Source organism: Astyanax mexicanus, chromosome 21 (assembly GCF_023375975.1).
Source record: "Astyanax mexicanus isolate ESR-SI-001 chromosome 21, AstMex3_surface, whole genome shotgun sequence".
Taxonomy (NCBI): Eukaryota; Metazoa; Chordata; class Actinopteri; order Characiformes; family Acestrorhamphidae; genus Astyanax; species Astyanax mexicanus.
In genome coordinates this window covers 26,601,967-26,618,980 of record NC_064428.1, presented here as the reverse complement: position 1 = coordinate 26,618,980, position 17,014 = coordinate 26,601,967, and the positions used below count along the sequence as shown (strand labels likewise).

Below are 17,014 nucleotides of genomic sequence, written 5' to 3'. Positions count from 1 at the left end.
TCACGCAGCTCCGGTTATTCTGAATAACCCAAATGATCCTGTTTCTACAGTAATAACCCCCCTATTCTGCCCATTTTGCCCCCCAAAAAGCCACGTGCGGACAAAGAGGCTGCGCAGGCACGTGCGCTGGGCGTCAGTCGCGCGTTACTTGGCAACGGCCCCAACAGGGAAGCACCTGTGGCTCGACTGAAAAGAGTCTTTCAGATTTTACAGACAAAAAGCTGTGAGAAACCGCGAGTGTGTGTGTGTGTGTGTGTGTGTGTGTGTGTGTGTGTGTGTGTGTGTGTGTGTGCGCGCGTGTAGGCGTGGGGTGGATTTTATCAGATTGTGGAATCTCAAAACAGTCGCCACAACATCTCCTACTTTTTTATGTTGCTAAAATATTGAGTTTTTCCCCCTTTAGATTATAAATCTTATTTCCACCATTCCATTATTTGTTTGTTTGTTTTTTTTTTCTTCCTAATTATATTTAATTGGATGTTAATGTTAGTATGAGATTTGAGCTAACTTTCAACCAACAAAATTGACACAATTGACTTGACTGATGAATTAATAATTTATAAACTAACCGAAGACATATAAGTATTAATTAATATCAGTGAACACAATATCAATTGCGTTTTTTATTTAGACATAATAACAATATTTGTATTTGTTTTTTTTTATCTAACATTTCATATCGTTTTATATTTAATTGTGAATCAAAACAAAACTAGAAAACACGATATTAAAACCTCTTCACACAATGTTCTATACTTCTGCTATTTTTTTTGCCTTTTATATTATGCAAATATTCAAAAATTCGTTCCGTTTCAACGTTTTATCAACGCAATATAAAAGCTTCTAGATTATTTTCATCAATTTAATGTAATTTGGTCCTAAATATCTGCACACCGTCTAAAATTTTCAAACTGTTTACAGCCGCCCGGCGCGCGTCACGTGACCAAGAGCCGTATGCAAATCGCCCCCTCCTTTCCCGCGCTCCCATTGGTCGGCTGCGTCTCATTTATCAGTTGTCAGAGAGAGCGTATGGCCGCGCGGTGCCATTAACTTTACTAGAGCGTCGCCGAAAAGTGGCTCAAAGAGGCTTTTCATCGCTCTGGATGTGAAAATCAAGAAGACTGAAGCCAAAAAGAGAAAAAGTACGAGAGAAAAAAAAGAGATCAAGAAGACACAACTTGACACTCGTATCGTTGTGGATTGTATCGGCGGCTTTTTCTTGCTTGTTTGTTTGTTTATTTGTTTGTTGTTTTTTTATTCTGCAAAGGGAGAGTGAATGAGTGTGCTTTTTTTTCGCGGGTAAGGAGCTCCTAAAAACCGGGTGAATGTACAGCATGATGATGGAGACGGACCTGCACTCGCCGGGTGCGCAGACAACCGGGAGCGCGACGGGGTCGCACGCGGGTCCGCTGGCTATAGGCGGAGGAGGAGGTGGAGGAGGAGGAGGGGGCAAAGCGGGGCAGGAGCGCGTGAAGCGGCCCATGAACGCGTTCATGGTGTGGTCGCGTGGACAGAGGCGCAAGATGGCCCAGGAGAACCCCAAGATGCACAACTCGGAGATCAGCAAACGCCTGGGTGCCGAGTGGAAGGTGATGTCCGAGGCGGAGAAGCGGCCGTTTATCGATGAGGCCAAGCGGCTGCGCGCCATGCACATGAAAGAGCACCCGGACTATAAGTACCGGCCCCGGAGGAAGACCAAAACGCTGCTTAAGAAAGACAAGTACTCGCTTGCCAGTGGTTTGCTCGGGGCACCGGGCATGAACCAGAGAGGTCTCGAGAGCCCCGGCGGACTGAGCGGTAACGGCAGCGTGAGTGCCGCGGCGGGCTACGCGCACGTGAACGGCTGGACGAACGGCGCTTATGCGGCGGCGGCGGCGATGATGCAGGAAGCGCAGCTGGCCTACGGAGGACCGCACGGAGGAGCGGGTGGAGGAGGGGGAGGAGGTGGGTTAGGAGGAGGCGGCGGAGCAGGTGGAGGAGGAGGAGTAGGCGGCGGAGGAGGAGGAGGCGTAGTAGTAGGAGGAGGCGCGCACCCGCACCACATGCACCCGCACCACCACCACCCTCACCACCATCCCCACCACAGCGCGCAGTCCGTGCACCGCTACGACATGAGCGCGCTACAGTACAGCCCCATCTCGAACTCGCCGGGCTACGTGAGCGCCTCGGCCGCCTCGCCGTACGGCGGTCTCGCGTACACGCAGCACCATTCCCACCACCAGAGCGCCACTTCCCTGGTCAAGGCCGAGCCCAGTGCCAGCCCGCCGCTCGCCGCACACACCCGCGCGCCCTGTCCCGGAGACCTGCGGGACATGATCAGCATGTACTTACCTGCGGCAGCGGCGGCGGCCGGAGGCGCAGATGCTGCCGAGCAGACAGTCCAGAGCAGACTGCACGCGCTGCCGCAGCACTACCAAAGCGCCACGGCCGGCATTAACGGAACCGTTCCGTTAACACACATTTGAAAGAAAAAAAAAGCATCGAGAAAGAAGTAACCAAATATTTACCTCTTTTTAGATCATAACTACCTTTTTGTACAGAATGTCTTTCGTTGTAAATTTAAAGGTGATTATTATTATTATTATTATTATTATTATTATTATTATTATTATTATTATTATTATTATTATTTAATCATTGAAAGTAAGCTGATGGGTTCAGCATGTCCCCATTTTTACCAGAACAAGAACACTGCCAGCAGTCTAGATATTTTTGGGACATCTTGACCATTTTCATTTTTAATTTTCTGATATTTTCTTTGAAGCTCGTTTTAAACACGAGGCCGCCTTTCACATAAAAATGCCCACAGTGTTTTAAAGGTTCTTCGGTTTGTAAACACGTGACTAAGCCTGTGTATCTGATCCATTCCTTTCTCTCTTTTTGGTCGTTGTATTTTTTTCATGTAAATGGTGCATATATTATAGAGAGAACTGATAGGCCTATACACACTGTAAATAGTTTCCTTAATTTTTTTTTGCAAGAAAATGACATTTTTTGCGTTGGTGTGAAACGAATAAATTTCACAGCTGTTAATCTTATTCTGGATATACCTGTTAATTTCGTCTTGTTGGATGGTATGGTTTTAACGCGTTTCTACCTCCTGTATATATGCATAATGACGGTTGGTTTCTCAGCAAGTTGCCGCAGACAGTGCAACAAGTTTCACCTGTTTTTCAAACAGAACTTTGAGGTAAACAAACGCACCGTAATACCAAAATTTAACCGCAAAAAAACTGGATGTTTAGGAAGTAAAGGAGAAGAAAAATGTCTGGGTGAAAGGACAAATTAATAATTAAAACAAATATACGGTTTAAATTATTTTTTAATAATTGATAATTTACTTTCTTTTGTTTAACGTAACAGTTCACATGTTTTCATTTATATTAAAACGTTTTTATTATTATTATAATTAATATATTTGTAAAACATATTGCATTGTCATGACAATATAATCACACGCCACAAATTTAAGTTTTTAGCATTATCTCATTCTGTTTCAACCCTATTGAATATTAATACAGCAAGCAGTGACGTTCTTATTTCTAGCTTAGAGAGGGCTGTTTTTAAACCTCTCTTAACCCTTATACTAAATATTTTACATTGCATTTTTTGTATTGTTTGCTGTTTTTCAAAATGACGCGTTTTGTTTTCTCCAAATTGAAAAAAAAAACAGTGTTGTAATCATCATGAAAAATCTTTTGCTGCTAATTTAAGTACACAATAAAAATAAATGTACCAAGCTCGATTCCCTGATAAACTTAAATTAATTTCGCTGGGTCTTTTAAAAAGTCAAAATCACTTAACTTGCTCAAAGGGACATTTTTAAGTTTTTCTGGAGATCCAAGCCCGCTTGTTACAGTTATACGCTTATGAATCACATTATGCGCTAAATGGCGATTAACTAGAAAAAGCTTCAATTTATAATTGAAATTTCAAACCAACTTTTACCAAATTGTGACTCATTACTGTATAATATTAGAAATTCAGTAAGTTTCCTCATGGTAAAATATGACTTGCATAGGTGTATCCCAGTGTTTAAATGAACTTATTAATAAGTATGAATAAGTTAACAGAACAATATGCGCTGGGTTGACATTGAGTGTTGCAATTATTCTGTTTTTAATGGTTAATTGTAAAGGCTTGTATAGAAACGTATTTCAGAAAATGTGATAAGAGTTGGTGCTGCTTCTGTTTTGCTTGTTTTGGGGCTGGGGACAAGATCGGTCAAAGGGCAGGGCCCCTCTAAATAAAGTGTCTTCAATGAAAAAATAAGATCAACAAATTCAAAGAAAGGCGCATTATTCATTGTCGGACGAACACACACCCTCTTCTGTCTTTTTCTTAGTAAGCGTCTGTGAGCGTGTTAAATCCCCTCCACTTCAGCTAAATCCGTCTGGGAACAACAGGGCACATTCATCACTTTATTTACCTTGCAATAATAAAGTGCAGTGGCTCTTAATTGAATTAAATATTGCCGTTTATTTCCACAAAACGCGCGTTTTATTCCGCTCCTAGCTCTGTTTGGGATAACACAGTGTGTGTTTTTGCGCCTGTTAGTTTATTGCCGTGGACTTGGCAAATGAAAATGACAAGTTGCATTTGTAAGTGACTCCCTAGAGGGGCGTCAGGAAAGGGTCCGCAGGGTGGGAGACGAATTAGACTGAATAGGGTGAGCAGAGGGGTTTGTGTTTGGGGAGGGTAGGGGAGGGGGATTAGAAGACCCTGAGATCTAACCCTGGGGTCAGCCAACGCTTTTGCAATGAAGGCCTTCATTGCAACAAGTAGCGCTCCTTCATGGGCTCTTGGCAGGGTGTTGGGGTGGAGGATTTTTCCTCATTTTAACCCACCAAGCGAGTTCTTGCTTTTCATTGGAATTGCAATGTATTTTTGCAACGATTTTTTTGTAGTAGTAACAGCAAACAGACAACTTGTAGCCTGTAACTTAATCTATATCTACTTAATCTATAATCACGTCTAACTCAAATGATCTGTAGGTAAATTTCCTAAGTCTAATAAAACATCCTTTACATTTAGGCAGTATCGTTACAAAAATCTTTCACGATTATACCAGCCAATACATAAATGTAACGGGGATGTGTTTATCTTATGTGTAAATGTGTTTGTTCTATTACCTGACTGCTGTCTTAAGACTTACAATTCAGTACATTTATAAAAAAAAGGCAAAATTGTACCAATTTGGTTCACTTATTCGAATTTGCTAGTTTTTAAAGTTTTAAAGTCTTTAAATAACCATTTTACATCTTTCTTTTTAAGTGTATTCTCACAAGACTTGGTGTTTTAATTCACATTATAAAAGCTACCAGTATATAAATTAACCTCTTTATATGATGAATAGCATAATGACAATCTCACTGTAATGTAGCAAATGAACCACCTAATGCAAAAGACAGCAAATACGTTGAATCCTGTTTTGATATATAAATGTATTTAATGTAGAATTTTGATTATTTAGTTCTTTAAGAGTCCAAGGAATGAGCCAATACTATACACTCTTAAAATAAAGGTGATACCAAAGTTATTTTAATAATGCCATAGAATAATCATAGAAGTGGATGTAAAGGTTATTTACCAATTTACTTTTTTTATAGACGCATTTTTAAGAGTATATAGATTTACTTAAAATATACTATGACAACATGAGGCTATATTTAGATGTCAGTTATTATTAACTTTTAATATTAAGAATAACTTGAGAACCATCATATCTGGTGGGAGAGAGTGCAATTTATGTTTTACAGCAGATTGTTTTGAAAGCATTCTTGTATTCACTATCCTAGTAATTTAGCAGGAATATGCAAACAGGCGTATACTAAAACTGTAAACCAGTTGGATAAAGAGTTCTGTGTTCCCTAATCCTATTCATTTTGGAACTTGGTTTTTTAACTTATGTGGAGGTTTAATCACGAATGTAAAGGTGCCATTGGAATCATGCATTGGAGAAATATGAAACCTTAAAGAACTTTTGGAGATGTTCTATACTTATACTTATTGAGTTTTCCCTTATTTTATTAAAGTATTAAATGCATAGGCGCGCAAAACTTAAACATAGGGGGCACTGATTATTTTTTTTTATTTACTTACTATTTATACTCTATTTGAATATAAAATTCGAATAATAATAATAATAATAATAAAAGATCAAGGCAAACACGCTACTCATCGCATTTTAAGTAAAAGCATCGTTTTGTTATTTTAGTTTACCGCGTGGGTCCCTCACAAACTAAAATAAAATAAGGCTCGTCTGCCAGGTGATTGCACATTATTAAAATATATTGCTTTAACACAATTACATATTTTACTTTACTTTTTATTCTGTAACTCATGCTACTTTTTGTAACCACTTTAAAACAATTCAGATACATATTCATCCCTCAAGTTGTATCGCAAATTTTATCACATAACATAAACGTGGTGCGATTCTCCAGTCTTATTGCACCAATATGATAAGCATTGTGGTAAACCTGCAAGTACACGAGCCATCAGCACGCCTTCCCTTCCCTGGCAAACTCCGCTTACACACTCTCTTCAGGAGAAACAAGAGATCAGTGCAAACTTTCGAATTTCAAAACACCGTTTTAACCCACTCCTACCCGATAGCTGCATTTACTGGGGCGATGAAATGTGGTCCAGATCTTTTTCTGGAACATCTAATGCTTCCTGTGGCCTTGCTTTAGCGGTATGGTTGTAGGAAGCATTCATTATTTGAGTGAGGTTTATATTATGTAGATGTTTAATCTTAAATATTTAGGTCCCTTTTGGGATGACAGGACATCCACGTTTTGTTCCTCTAAGAGCCTTTTAATAGATGTTCAACTTTTTTTTAACTTTTAGAGACATTTTCAATGTAAAAAATTGTTCATCCCATCTTATCATTTGATAGCATTTATGATCTGCACTTTACACTTGAGATGTGTTTCATCACTCAATTTTTTTTCACACTCAGTTTACCTTTTTTTATTTGACATTGATACTCAGATGGCGTTACGTCTGCATTTGGTATTAATCAGAAAACTTAAAAATGTCTAATTTCAGCTGCCGTTAATACTAATATTTTTTAAAGTTCAATTTAATAAGTGTTATTGACCAAACAGAGATGCTAAATAACAAAAAAATCCTAGTCGACTAAACTAAGTAAACTCAAAAAGAAACGCGCTGTAATCAATTACTTCATCATCTTAAAGTTGCCCTGGATTAAAATGATTAAAAAAAAAATTTTGTAGATCACAGCGACCAAATCAATAACTAGAAACGCCATATTTAGTAAAAGTCTAAGACCTCAAAAATAATTTCACCCTATTTTTATTTGTTTCCCGAGTTTGTAAGCCCCAGATCCCTTGCACTCCTCGTCCTAAATGTCCCTAATTAGCATCGGCTTTATCACTCCCCAGCATATTTCCTCAGCTCTCCCAAAAAATGAAATAAATTAATTAAAAACCCAGCCCAAGCCGCCATTGGTTGCCGTTCTGCCACGGAAGATTACGGAGACAGATTGGAAAGGGGCGACTGTGCTGCGCGAGATTAGCGGCGAGCAGAAGCGGCAGCGGGGCCAACGCGCTCCCTTCCGTTCCCAGTCTTATCGGCCAATTACACGCTGACATGTTGCACAATCTTTGCAGCCTCTTGCCTAATCCACAACCTCTCGTAGAGGAGCGAGACTGGGCTTGTTTCTTTCAGGGGGGGTTTATGTGCCGTTTCGGGGCGCGATGACGAGGGCGCTCCCCCTAAAATCTCCTCAGCATCTTGTTGAATGTCAAATGAGAGAAAAAGAGTGAGGGAGAGAGAAATACACGTTAGTCCTCGTCAAAACTCGTTTATTTTATGCTAATTCCCATTTCCAAATCATGGGCTTCTTAGATTCTTCTACCAGAGCATCTACTTCAGTATAAAACCTCCAACATATTTTTTCACCCACTTTGTTCGCTCAGTGCACAGTTTCTTTATCAAACTCAAGCACAGTTTACATGTTCTTTCCAAATGAACATCACTGGGGAACAACGCATTGGCAGTACCAGTGTTTGGGAATATAGGGTCGACTTAGTCATTTGTTGCTCTCTCTCTCTCTGTCTCTCTCTCTCTCCCTGCTGGAATTTGGCACTGCTCGTGGCTTGGAGCTGCGCCTCGCGCTGACAGGCATTCAGCAGTGGGAAACTCTCTCACTCATCCATGCTGCACTCAGTGGCCTTACAAAGCTGATTACAAACATCAGCGAAATCCTGAAGACAACGAGAAGCTGTGCAGGTGCGCAAGAGGGAAGTGGACTTTACTGTAAACTAACTCTGAATATAGAAAATTGTGGGTCTGAAGAGTTCACAATTTGTTTCAGTTAGCTCAGAATACATAACCATTAAAATTGTATCATCACTTTATCATCAATATGCCCTTCATCGCTAGGGTGGTCTCCATCAACATTAAAGCTCCCACCAACATCCATCCTCACCACAACAATCACCATCATACTTATCTTGTCCACCATCACAGTCACCACCACCATCTATCTACACCATCACCTACACCATCATAATCACCACATGGCCATCATCAGGACCACTGTCATCACCAGCGTAATTATTATGAACCGTAACCACATCATGACTGCCGCTATCAGCGCTGCCACCATAACCATCGAATTAATCATACATACATATATACATGTTTCCACATTCTTTAATGATTTCACCACCAGCACTATCAACACCACTATCATTCTGCAACACAATCATCATCCACCAGTATCAGTATCGCCATCATCACCACAACGAGATTAAAATTGTTTGCATTAATGAATTGTTGATCTGATGTTACACATTATTATATACATAATGCATTGATTTATTATATGGCATGCATACTACCATATAATGAATTTCATAAGATTTTTAATAACTCATAAGTACATAACGCGACTTTATAAAGAACGGTTTCATAATGCCTTATATCTATTCATTACAACATTGTACTTCATGCTGAAGTAATGGAACTAATAAAAAACACACTTCACTTAAAGCTCATAAGAGCACTTATGATCCTTCATAAGGCATTATGAAAAAAAAAATTCTTTACTGTTAAAGGTCTTGTATATAATCAGTTCTTACGTTCTTTAAAGATTTGTAATTTGTTATATATATTTATAAAAGTCAGTATTAAACATCTTCCTGTTGCATGTTATACGTATAAGCCTAAGTACTACAAAAAATGCAAAATATGTGTTATAGTGCAATACAACATTAGTAAAAGCGATGTCCGATGTTGTACTTCATAGCATGCTATGTATTCCGCTTTAAGTAATGAGTGCTTAGTTATTCTGCAAGCCATATAATGCCATATTATGCATTATGGATAGAGGATTTATAGGAAGTGTTACCAAAATTCTTTTGTAGCCTGTTAAGTTATTTGCCACCACAGTGGCACGAGTACAACTCTAAACACTTGTTCAGATGAAGTCGAATCGTAAGTCTAAGTGCCTGCACCATTGTAGTCTATTAAAGTAGGCTCATCATTTTTTATTTCTTTTTGCGGGATTTATGGCCGTGGTATGGAAGTAAAACAGTGTCACCAGACTTTGAAATTTAAAAGCACTTGAATTTTTAGCACTGAATCATTTTACATTGAATTATTGCATGTGATTTTTTTGCCTCTGAATTAAACACTTTTTAAACTAAAATTAAACTAATTTTTCAGTATATCATTTTCACTTATTTTATTTTAATGTAAAAAAAAAAATCAAAAGTAAAAATTAAAGTTTAAAAAATTCAATTAAAATAAATTCAGGTTGCTCAAATTCGACCTGTCAAATTCGACTGCTAAAATACAACGCTCAAAATTAGCTGTAAACATCCGGGACACACAGGATGAGCAATCAATTCAGTCTTCAGTGGAGCCAACAACCAGCCAATCACATCACGCTCCGAAGATCACGTGACAGGTAGCGCCTCACTCAGAGCCGCTCAACGCGAGTCACAGCCCCCTCCTGCTCCTCTCGAGAAGGTGAGTGTAAAACAGCTGAAAACAGGGCATTTACCTCACCACTGTGGCCATGTAATATCACTTAAACGGTGTAGAAATCCTCACTTTAACCACGGTTTGCTCTGTGGTTTGTAAACATATTAAATTAAGATATATCCAGATATACCTTGTTAAACTAACTAACTAAATAAAGCTCCTCTGTTCATTTCAGAAAGAGCTTCAAACACGAACACTAGATCAATTATTTATAAATACAGCCAGACTGTGTGGAAGATAATTACTACTGTAGAATCTGAGATAGTAACTTAGTTAGCTAAATTATAGCTACCTAGCTGTGGGACTGTGCGATTATAGACAAGATACTACCTAGTTAGCGGTTTGTTTAGCAATACCTTATTTACACTTTGCTGCAAAGTATGTTGCTTAGTGTAATGGCCACTGTCTAAATAAATATATTGAGCTATATTACACTTACTGTACCCCTCTCAGGCTACCTGTCACGTGATCTTCGGAGGGTGTTGTGATTGGCTGGTTGTTGGCTCGATTGAAGACTGAATTGATTGCTCATCCTGTGTGTCCCGGATGTTTACAGCGAATTTTGAGCGTTGTATTTTAGCAGTCGAATTTGACAGGTCGAATTTGAGCAACCTGAATTTATTTTAATTGAATTTTTTAAACTTGAATTTTTACTTTTGATTTTTTTTACATTAAAATAAAATAAGTGAAAATGATATACTGAAAAATTAAAGTGTTTAATTCAGAGGCAAAAAAAATCACATGCAATAATTCAATGTAAAATAATTCAGTGCTAAAAAATCAAGTGCTTTTAAATTTCAAAGTCTGGTGACACTGTTTTACTTCCATATGTGGTGGCATTTTCGTGTCTGGTTCCTTTAAATCCCATTGCATGTTCGCTCACCTAAAGAAGGCGGATCTGTCACCTGAGGGCTGTCAGGCCACCGTCTCGTGCTGAACGGCGGACAAAAAGGCGAGTCTCCCCTGAATAAGTATAGTCAATCAGCCAGAACGGGCTATGCAAATGGGTCTTTGAGAAAGCGAGCGGCCGGTGGGGGGAAAAACAGTGGCCGCAATTGTTGAGCTGGGGTTTTCTCAGCCCTCCTGCGCAGCTGCGGCGGGGAACTTGCCCGGGACAGTTCATTTCACATTCTCGGAGTGAAGCCCCGAGTCTAGTGGGCCGCCCACCATCAGATATTTCTCATTCAAGCTGCTAGACGTTTTTCTGAAAGAGGGAACGCACTGAGTGTGCTTGATTTTTTTGAATTCTGTATACACGATTTCTACAAATGCATTACATTGCTTAAAATAGGTGAGTTTAAAAGAAAAAGTTCCTTACAACCCAACGAATTTTTTATAGAAAGTTTTTTTCGTGTCAAATTTTTTTTTTCTTAAAGTAAAAAAAAAAAACGTTTTGAAATTGTCGCATTTTTGGGATCATGCCCGGATTGGTTTAAGGAGCTGTCCAAGTGCTGAAACCAAAGACCAAGAGCTTAACATTGAGGCAATGTTAACAGGGATTATATTATAATACTTCTTTTTAATATTTTTTGCAGGAGATTTTTTTTTCATGTTCATGTTAGTGCCGCCAGGCATTATTCACGGCTGATGTAACACAACGAAGCAGATGTGCAAGCTGTTTAGACGCAGTTTTAGCTAGTTTGCGCAGAGTAACATTTAACTGCATTTAATTGCAGTATGTTAAGAGTTTACGTAAAAAAATGCACTTTACCTCGCAATTAAAAATATAGCATATTCAACATTCAACAGGTGAAAGATTGACAGAGAGATTACAACTAATCTCTCTCTTTTTTTCTCTCTCTCTCTCTTTCGCTCACCTCCCTCCTCAATTTGACAGATGCAGGTGGTCAGACTCCACCTCTAATCCGCCTGTCGTCCACAGTTGCCAGAAAGGTTGCAAATTGGCCTCCATTATTAAACCGACTGTGTAATGCGGTGATGGTTTCCACATGGGCAGCAGTGGGTGATCGCCTGGGCAAGCAGGCAGAACAGGGTTGCCCCATGAAGCAGTTAATTAGCACATATTAATCCCTTGACCCTGCACACAAAAAAGAGAAAAAAAACTGAGTACATTTGTATGATGCCAACTTGATTACTATAGTTAACATTCATTAATTAGCACAGTTAGCTTTCTGCGTGGAGAATTATTTTAAAGGTTGTTTACTTTTTATTGGTGTGTCGATTTCCATAAGACATGAATAAAGTACATGTGCGCCATAATCTTCCAAACTGCTTAAATGTAAACGAATTTCTTACTTTTTAAATAAAATGTTAAAACGTGTATTGTGATAAGGTTTGCAATCACGGGTAGAATTAGTTAAGAAAATTTTTCATAATTATAGGAACAGTTAAGAACAGTTAAGTTAAATGAACTTAAACACTTACATAATAAAACGTAACGTACTTTAATACTTTAACAACTTAAATGTATGATGGTCCACTTTTTTGTGAAATGCAAAAAACTCACTATTTGTTGTTGTTCAAGGCCTGGTTACCTATTTGTTAAAGTTTGTGTAACACATTAACTCGCAAAAAAATGTCCACATCAATTGTTCCAAAACAAAAAAGCAAAATATCTGGTTGGTTGTTTATACATGTCCACTAGTGGCGCTGTTGAGTTCAATATATTTTTGTATGTTTATGATTTGCTTTCTCTGAATGCAACATTTTAAATGCAATGACAAATTATCAATTTAATAAAAAAAATGGGGAAATAAATATTTTTAGAGTCGGGTAAAGCTGTTTGGCTGCACATTTGTTACAATTCTGTTACCAATATCAGAAAAAAACGTAACTTAAAAACTTGCAGTCTTGTTGAAGTAAAATATTTTGATTTAACCTCTCAGAACCTGGTGTCCATATATGTGGGCATCACATTTTGAGTTGTATAGATAACAACACAAAATTTTGCTCTACAAGGGCCTGGTGTCCTCTTATGAGGCCATTATACTGTCACCTAATGGTGGCAGAAGAATTTTACACGTTACGGTTTTCAGAAATTTAAATTAACAGTAAATACAGTAAATGTGTGTTTTTTACTTTATGTCTTTGTGTTGAAGCAACACTTCAAATGAGCCATATTACTCAAAGGGGCACAATTATTCACTCAGGCAAAAAATGCTGCAGTGTTCAGTAACAAAATAAATGTTTTGCACATCATTACTAATTGCGACTTTTATTGTGTTCTATCGAAATATAAAAAAACGAAAGTCCTGATTTGAGGACAGTTTTTACACTAATCAGGTGCAAATTAGCCCAAATAGCAAAGAGAAATAAAAAAAAATGCATCCTATTCAGTTTGGATCTTAGGAGTTTAAAGATATTGTAATATTCTTCGATAAGTTATGCAATGATCCTACTGATAAGTACTCTATATAATGTAATATGTTTTATTATGTAACTTGGGTAATTTAAAATAGTTTTAGAACTAAGAACAGTTGGAATGACTTTTATTTTAGTAGTAACTTAACAGTGATAGAAGTTTCTTCTAATTTTTGAAAGTAAACTTTTACTTTTACATAATTTAATGCTTAAGTCTGCTTTTGGAGGAAAATAAATTTGATATAAAAGATATATGCAGAAGTGTGTCATGAAAGTGTATTTGTAAATGTATTTGTTGCTGCTTTCATACACGCATGAAGGAAAACGCACACAAGCTTATGGCAGGAGATGCACGTGTTGAATTAGGTATGGCAAGGTCTCATGGTATAGCTCATCAGTGACTACAGTCAAATAGTCTTAACAGAGCTCCCCCTTAAATGCGTGTGCGTCTGTGTGTGTGTGCGTGTGTGTGTGTGTGTGTGTCTGTGTGTGTGTGTGTTTGCGCACATCTCCAAATCCTCTCTCACGTTTGTGTGCTCATACGTATTTAGCAGTATGCAAATCCTAGACAGGGATTTGCTTAACCAGGGAACCATGCATGTTAGTGATACCCTGGCTCAAGATCTGCACACACAAACACACGCACAAGCGCACACACTCAAACACACTCCCACCACTCTGATCCACTTTTACACTGATTATTACACCGTCCACACTGAAGAAACGCTAAACTGGTTTAGGGGAAGCACAGATCCGGGATTAAAAACACAGCAAAGGAAAAACAGTCTAAAGGTATTTGGGACTTTCCCTTTATAGCTCCATAATCTGACTCTGCACACATACGGCTTCAGATGAGAGCCAGACCCACTTAACTTTGATCTAATTCCGTTCACTTTCTGTCTCTGCTGGACGGATAAGACCGAGTCTCGTCTTAAAGGTGATTTTTTTTTCTAAATGGTAAAAAATATATATGAATAATCAACAAACAAAAACAAGGTGTTTTATATAATGTGATATTGAATCAAACTACCCAGTTATACTGTAAGTGTATTATTAGTTAGTATTAGTCAGTTGGTTCAGTGGAAACAAGAGACATCCCCTCATAAAAGGCAACTTCTGTCACAACCATATATCAACGCTGTCCAATGAAAAACAATTATCTCTATTTATGTTGATTTTTAGTTTACAGCATAATTTGTCTCTTACACAGTGTCTAAATGCCTTGATGAATGGACCAATAGAATTTCTCCAAAATTATCTTTTTCTATTTAACAGGCCAGGATTTTTTGTCAAGTGTCTGCCTGACATTACAGCACTAAATCCTGAGGATATTTATTCAAGCAAAACATAAAAAGCTTTTATGTTTGATAAGGATTATTAGTGGAAAAAAAGCATAACTGTAATTATAATAGAAAATTTATTTTAAAAAATATTTTAGTAAATCTGCTTATGTCAAAATATAATGATTAAAATCATAAAATTGGCTTTTTCCTGAACTTCCTTTTAAAATCTAACTAAATCCAACTAAATCAGAACCAGTTCATGTCCTTCAAACCTTTAGTTTCGTTTATATTTGTCTTGTTTTTAACATATATTTTCAAACATGCAGAATTTGGGTTGATTCCTGTTACTGATCTGGAATTATTAAGTGGAGTAGAGAGAAAACCGGCAGCTTCTCCAAATGTCCTGTAGGAGATTTTAGAATGTAAATAAGTTATTTTACTGCATAAAAAAGGTTTTGTATCACCTACTGTTCACCTGTAGCTCGTATCTGAGGCAAGTCATGTTATGGGGTTAAAAGTTTTATCTCTCTCCTGTAAAGTTGCTGTTTTAAAGATACTTCTTTTTCATTGGACAGCACCAAAATTTACCCAAAGATTTATTTAGCACCCTTATAAAAACACCATATATTTATAAAAGTATATGGTGTATCATTGTTATTTTTTCTCATATTATTTTTTTATTTTATTTTATTTTTTTTATTTTATCAAGTTGACATATTCAACTCAGGTAGTTTTTCTATGGATTTTATTCTAACTTTAAGTAAATCTACTGGAAGTTTGGCATCATTAGCTGCTATATTAAAGATTAGTTATACCAATGAAATAAGGAAACCTGTCTCTAAACTTACATCATCCGTCATTGGCCGACTATGGGCAAGTGTCTGTTATCTATTTGAGCTCTCTATACGTTGGTGCTTCAGAATCCAACTAAACTAAAGCTCCATGAAGGAGTAGTTGAAAAGTGTAGAGAGTAATACCACCCAGAAAGACAATTGTCTAGTCTCCTGAACACAAAAACACACACAGGCATATCGATAGGTCATTTTCTCATTAAATCTATCTATCTATCAATCGCTTGCTCTGTCTTGCTCAATCACTTCCAAAATGGTGACCAAGAGATCTTCTTATACAATATTCAGATTTTTGGGATATTGTGCACATTTTATGGGCATCAGGGAACTGCTAGAAATATGCAGGAAAATCCCGGGAGTCACAGGAGAGGTGAGGTGTCTGCCAAAGTCATCATAAAATTAATTTGGTTTCTTTTAATATTTACACCCTATTCATTTCCAGTTCTCACCCTTTAGAAATGACTTCATCACACATTGCTACAAGGGCTTTTAAGGTGAAGGCTGGGATGTGTCAAATGAAGCCCAGCAACTGCCAATTTTAGCAGACTGGCTCTAATGAAGGGCTGTCAAACTCATTTTGGCCAGATGTAACTTATAAATGTAACAAAATGTAACCAAATGTGACATAAAATAAATGTAACTACTCCTTAATGTTAAACAACTATGAATGAATTACTTATTCAATTAAAACATTACAGTTGCATGGAAAAAATGTTTACTTGTTGCTCTGTTACAACATAAATCCTTTTAATTTGTCATGTTATGAAATTCACAAACTCCATCAATCAAGGATCAAACTATTCAAGTGAATAAAAAATAACCTCAAACACAAGTTAGAATATTAACTTGTTATAATATTAACTGATCAAAACATTTGACAAACTGAAAAGAGGCTTAACTAGTAAAAAATCAAAAATTGTGAGCTGCTTAGAACATGTGTGATATGTAGCATTTCACAAAAAAAAAATTCTGCAACAGCCTTGCATCAAGTTAATAAGATTTTTCTATGGATTTTATTCTAACTTTATGTAAATTTACTGGAAGTTTGGCATCATTGGCTGCTATATTTGAGATAAACTATACCAATGAAATAAGGACCCCTGTAAACTTGCATCAACCGCCATTTGCCCACTATGGGCAACTGTCTATTTTATGATTTAAATTCTCTATACATTGGTGCTTCAGAATGCTTCATGTAGCATTGTATGCAAAAAAATTACTGCAACAGCCTTGCATCAAATTAATGAGTTTGTCTGCAAAATTACGGCAGTGTTTCCACATAAATGACTACACTGCTGTGTAGTGGCAGTAAGCTGTAACTTTAAGGGTAACACAGTCGACATGCATTATGGGAAATGAAGTTTTTGGTCAAAGCACGCTTCTGACCTATTTATTTTTAGACACTAAGACCTTTCAAGCTCTCGTGGGCCACATAAAAGGACGTGGCGGGCCACATTTGGCCCGTGGCCCTTGAGTTTGACACATATGCTCTAATGCAACATTATTGGATTGATCACACTTATAGGAGAACTCTAATGT

General features: G+C 37.6%; 1 protein-coding gene and 1 long non-coding RNA gene across 2 annotated transcripts in view; both read left to right on the top strand.

Moving 5' to 3' along the window:
* LOC111193531 (uncharacterized) overlaps positions 1-17,014 on the top strand; it is a 78,573-nt gene that overhangs the window by 43,482 nt on the left and 18,077 nt on the right. The gene's annotated exons all lie outside the window — the stretch shown is intronic.
* Positions 1,021-3,038, top strand: sox1b (SRY-box transcription factor 1b). Its single transcript, XM_022674704.2, has 2 exons — positions 1,021-1,926; positions 2,023-3,038. Exons 1-2 carry the CDS (start codon positions 1,326-1,328, stop codon positions 2,463-2,465), a joined length of 1,044 nt encoding a protein of 347 aa, XP_022530425.2. The 5' UTR covers positions 1,021-1,325; the 3' UTR covers positions 2,466-3,038.

Bases quoted from the DNA above. Each gene is read 5' to 3' on its own strand.
- sox1b (XM_022674704.2), top strand. From the start codon at position 1,326: ATGTACAGCATGATGATGGAGACGGACCTGCACTCGCCGGGTGCGCAG. The intron at 1,927-2,022 runs GTGGAGGAGGGG...TAGTAGTAGGAG, and splicing joins AGGACCGCACGGAGGAGCGG to GAGGCGCGCACCCGCACCAC.